Raw genomic sequence first — 4738 nt, 5'->3', positions numbered from 1 at the left:
TGCTTCACATCATGATGCTGCCACCACCGTGCTTCACAGTCCGGATGGTGCGTTTGTGATGATGTGTAGTGTTTGGTGTCTGTGAAACATAGCGTCTCGTCCAGCGATCTCCAACTCCGATACTCGTGGGTTACTGTCCTGCAGGTTTTAGACATTTCCGTCCTGCAACACACCTGACTCAATTTAATGGCTCTCCAACAGCTTGTTGTCAAGTTCTACACAAGTCTGTTAATGATCCATTTCATATGTTTAATGAATGGACATTACGTTGCAGAAATATGTTTTCACTTTGACTTTTTTTCTAGTTCTTGTAAAAAAGGGGATCAGTGAATGCTTTCTAGGCACTTTATAGGGGGGGAAGTGGTTTTCCTGCTATGTTCTGTAAGAAGGAGTGCATCGCTTTGTCTCTGAGAGCTCCACAGAATCATTTCTGATGAAGACTGTGGCCGGCGTGCAGCTCCCTACCGCGGGGCTTTTCATCAAACAGAGGAGAAAGTTATACTGCTGGCAAAGTTATACAGGAGACCGGATACAACACACCACCCCCCAAAAAAATGCATTCATTTGTGTTACTGGGAAATATTTCGGATGAAAAGTGTCAACAAAACGGCACAGGTTAATGTTATGGTAATGGCATATGAGCTCGGAGCGTATTTTACAAATGGTTTCCGAAAATTGAACTACTGCACTGGCAATCTGCAAAACAGGACAACACCGCATTCAAAATAAATTACATTCCGCTATCGTCATCTCGGGTTTTTTTTTTTTTTTGGGAGGTGGGGGGGAAATTAAATTATGTAAAATATTTATGATATACTAAGACGAGGTGCGGTGAAGCCCCGGGTGGTACGATATGGCTGCAGGCCCGGGGTTCAGTAATCTGGACTTGATTAATTTAGCGCGCGGTATCTCTCAAAGCCTCTCAATCTGATGACCACGGAGCTAATATGTTGTTTCTGTCTCTAGAAGGCAGCATTTCTCACTCTCGGCCAACGCTGCTCACATTTGATTAGCGAAGTAATCAGTCATTTGGGTCGTGATTGTCTGTTTTGTTGTCGGGGAGTAAGTCATTAGTTGGAAATCCTGGAAAACCGTATCTAGCGCGACAATAATATTAAAAAATACGGTTTGTTCTTTAATAAGCACTAGAATTTAAGAGATCCTTGTGCAGATGGCTGCCGAAGGAAGACAATAATAATACTGGGAAAAGCTATTTGACAGTTTTTAATTAAAAGGGCTAAATGATTAGTTGAGGAGATCTTATGACTCTCAGTCGACAAAAGATTCTTCAGGCGAGGACGCTAATTAGTGGGCTGCTCACTTAAATTATAATCTAAAAAAAAAATCACTTATAATGCAGTGTATTGTGTGTAACAGTGTAGTGTTTTCATTTTCTTTATCTTATATACTTTCGGGGAGAAGTTATTGTCTCGTCGGGGCTGGAATCGGCCGTTCGGCTCGGTTTGACAGCAGGTGTGATGCCGGCGTTGGTTCTGATTAGTCAGAGCCGAGCGCACGTTCTGGTCGTTCACAGTCGAAATGTGGCAGCGAGATGCGACGGCGAACGTGTCGCGAGACGGCGGCGGCGTAAACAAGCCGCAGTCTGAGGAACAAAGCGGCGGTGGCTGTCATACGTGTCTTACTTTTGACTGTGCCTTTCACGGCGTCAACCACGAACGCGATGGAGATGAACAGGGCGATGACCTCCTCCGTCGACCTAGAAAACATACCACACAAGTGACAGTCAAGACGAGTTGCATGACAGGACGCTGAAACAAATAAAAATAGTCAAATCTTAAAGACCCCCTCAGGTGAAAAATAGGTGTGTTTTTTTTTCTTTGTTAACATGTCCAAGTCATGTTTTTAGACATGCCAGAACACACATCGTGAGGAAAACAGGCCGTCAGCAACATAGCTGAGCAGCTTCACCTTGAAATTTCAGCATAAGAATGAAAAAAAATATTGATTCAGACTTCCAGAGTTTAATTCAAATGGTGCCAGTAAGAACTATTCACTGCTTCTTGGAGGATTTTCCTCATTGAATCTTAGTCAATTTAATTAGGCTTTTTTGAAAAGAATTTTTTAAAAATGACTATTTCTTGTCAATGTGAAAACAGATTTATACATAGTAACGTTATTTAATTAAAAATACAAGACATAAATTAAGCGATTCACCTTCTTTAAGTCAATATTCAGTAGATGCACCTTTGGCTAAAATAACAGCAGTGAGCCTGTTTTCTTGCAGACTGCATCAGGTTGTCCTCCAGGATTTCTTTATACTTTACTGCATTTATTTTACCCTCTACCTTTACAAGCCTTCCAGGGTCTGCTGCTGAAAATCATCCCCACATCATGATGCTGCCACCACCATGCTTCACGTCATGATGCTGCCACCACCATGCTTCACGTCATGATGCTGCCACCAACATGCTTCACATCATGATGCTGCCACCACCATGCTTCACGTCATGATGCTGCCACCACCATGCTTCACGTCACGATGCCACCTCCATCAGGCTCCATGTCATGATGCTACCACCACCGTACTCCAACATTAAATCACAGTCAATTTAATTTGACAAGAATTTACCCCCCAAAAAAGACTCCTTCATGTCAAATTGAAGATTTCTACGAAGTAATGTATTGTTTTGTTTGTAATATTGTAATTCTTGTCAAAAAAGTCAGAGCTGAACCGCAATAAAAGGAGAAGCTACTTTTAATAGGCCCTGGAACAAAGCTAAGGAATCAATCTTGCAGGATTTTCTAAATTATTATTGTTCCTCAGAGTCAGTTTTTGGTTCTAACACACATGGCTAAATTAGTGTTTGCCATTTTATAGGCTTGAACTGTACCTTAGTTGAATAATGTTTGAGCGGATTCACATGTGAGCTGGTGCGCTTCACTTTATACATATGCACATTCTAACAGGCAACAGCGTAGAATATCATCTAAGTCATTTTAACACAGGAAGGGATTCTTCTTCATGGAAAAACTTCCTAAATGTGTCACTCTGATACACAGAGATGAGATTTAAGGGGATTTTCACTTTAAGTATTAGGTGCATATTGGTGGAAAGAAAAAAAAATAGATGAAAAAAGGGATGGATTATACAAAAAATATCTATAAATACATGTTTTTCTGTTTGTTCTGCGCTCACATCTTTGAAGGTCAGTACACAAAAGTATAAAACCAGACCTGCAGGCAGATATAATAAAGTCTGAACACAGCAACTTGGACATGCAACGCTCGTACTGTGATTAAATATAAAATTAAATATAACCCACCCAGACAAACAAGGTTGTTAATATTAAAGTCCCGCTCTGCTTATTGATTCAACCTGTAAAAACTCATCGCTGTCCATCACAGTACATCTTTAGGATTTGTTTTCCCACTAAAAAAATCCCTTTATGCCTTAAAATGGCTCAGATGAAACTCTACAAGATAAAAACAAGTTCTAAAATGCATTATTTTGCCAAATGCATGCTTTATTTTAACCAATGTTTTCATGAAACCTGAAACTTTCCAATTATTTTGTTTGTCTCTTATGCAAAAATCCAAAGTCAGTACTAATGAGTGAAAACACAAGTTAAAATATAAATTAAAACGGAGGCGAAAACATAAACTTTATAAAAGAAAGCGATCCTTATTATTCTTTTTCCTCAGAGAAAAAAAAAAAAAACAAACTCTGCATGTTTGTCTTTGTGGTTTCATTAAAAACAGTTTGTTGTGCAGAATACTTTTCTTCAGACGGTTAGGCCCAATTTGAAGCATTTCTCTATCTGACAGTGAAGGCGAGCCGATAAATAAAAGAAAAATGTAAGAAGAGAGTTGATAAATTGGACTGTACTGAAAGGAAGACGATTAAAGCGAGATCTGTTTGACAACGTGTGAATGAGAAGCACCTTTTGAAGAGCTTCATGAGCAGGCTGACGTTGAAGATTCCCCCCAGGATGAGGAAGAGGCAGTTCCACAGGCCGATGCAGGCGTAGAAAGCCGGGAAATCCAGGTTGTAGTCGTCGCAGATTCCTCGGATCACTGCAGGTTGCGGTCGCACAAGCATGGACGGAAATCATGCAGGAATGAACAACAAAAGCACTTCTGTTAGTACAGTAACTGACAGAAATCTGACAGAAAATCTCAAAGACTTATTTTAAAAAATCACCAAAAATAAAGTCTTTACCCAAAGCAGATTCGGTAAAAAAGGAAAAATTCTGTGTTCCTCACTGCAACTGTGAAGCTATGAAGGACTCAGCTGTGGCAAACAGTCACAAAATAAAAATTAATTGACTTTTTCAGCTGAACTGCAGGCAGTGTTTACACAGAGCAGCTGGGAAACAGATTAAAACGCCTGTTAATAAGATATCTGTTAAATGTCGAGTCAGAAATTGCTTCCCAGTGTTAGTGACAGCTGTGTTCAGAGTTGACAGACTTTATTTACTCAACTACTCATCGGTGACGACCACTTTAATCAGGAAATGAACCAAATCTGACCATAAAATTGCAATATTTTAAAATCACATCATTTTCCGTGTCGCCTGAAACAAAAATAAAAAAATAAACATTTTGCCCCAAAAATAAACTAAAAAATAAAGAAATTCTGCACTCCTTGGCACTAATTTTAAAATGAGCACCTGTCCGTTGAACTGCAGGCAGTGTTTAAACAGGAGACAAGAGATAAATAGTGAATATAGGTGTAGAAAGAAAAAACAAATGTAGGGAAGTAGTAAATAGAACCACA

The 4738-nt window shown here is 39.6% G+C and overlaps 1 protein-coding gene across 1 annotated transcript in view; it reads right to left on the bottom strand.

The window, feature by feature from the left end:
* slc4a11 (solute carrier family 4 member 11) overlaps nucleotides 1–4738 on the bottom strand; it is a 157998-nt gene that overhangs the window by 35427 nt on the left and 117833 nt on the right. Inside the window, exons 11-12 of the mRNA XM_008283193.1 lie at nucleotides 3903–4035; nucleotides 1644–1717 (exon numbers count right to left, since the gene is read on the bottom strand). Of these exons, the coding sequence (XP_008281415.1) occupies nucleotides 1644–1717; nucleotides 3903–4035 (207 nt within the window). The remainder of the gene's footprint in view (nucleotides 1–1643; nucleotides 1718–3902; nucleotides 4036–4738) is intronic.

This window comes from Stegastes partitus, unplaced genomic scaffold (genome assembly GCF_000690725.1).
Source record: "Stegastes partitus isolate 25-593 unplaced genomic scaffold, Stegastes_partitus-1.0.2 Scaffold301, whole genome shotgun sequence".
NCBI lineage: Eukaryota > Metazoa > Chordata > Actinopteri > Pomacentridae > Stegastes > Stegastes partitus.
The sequence above is the reverse complement of the archived record's forward strand: the minus strand, read 5'-3'. Positions and strand labels throughout refer to the sequence as shown.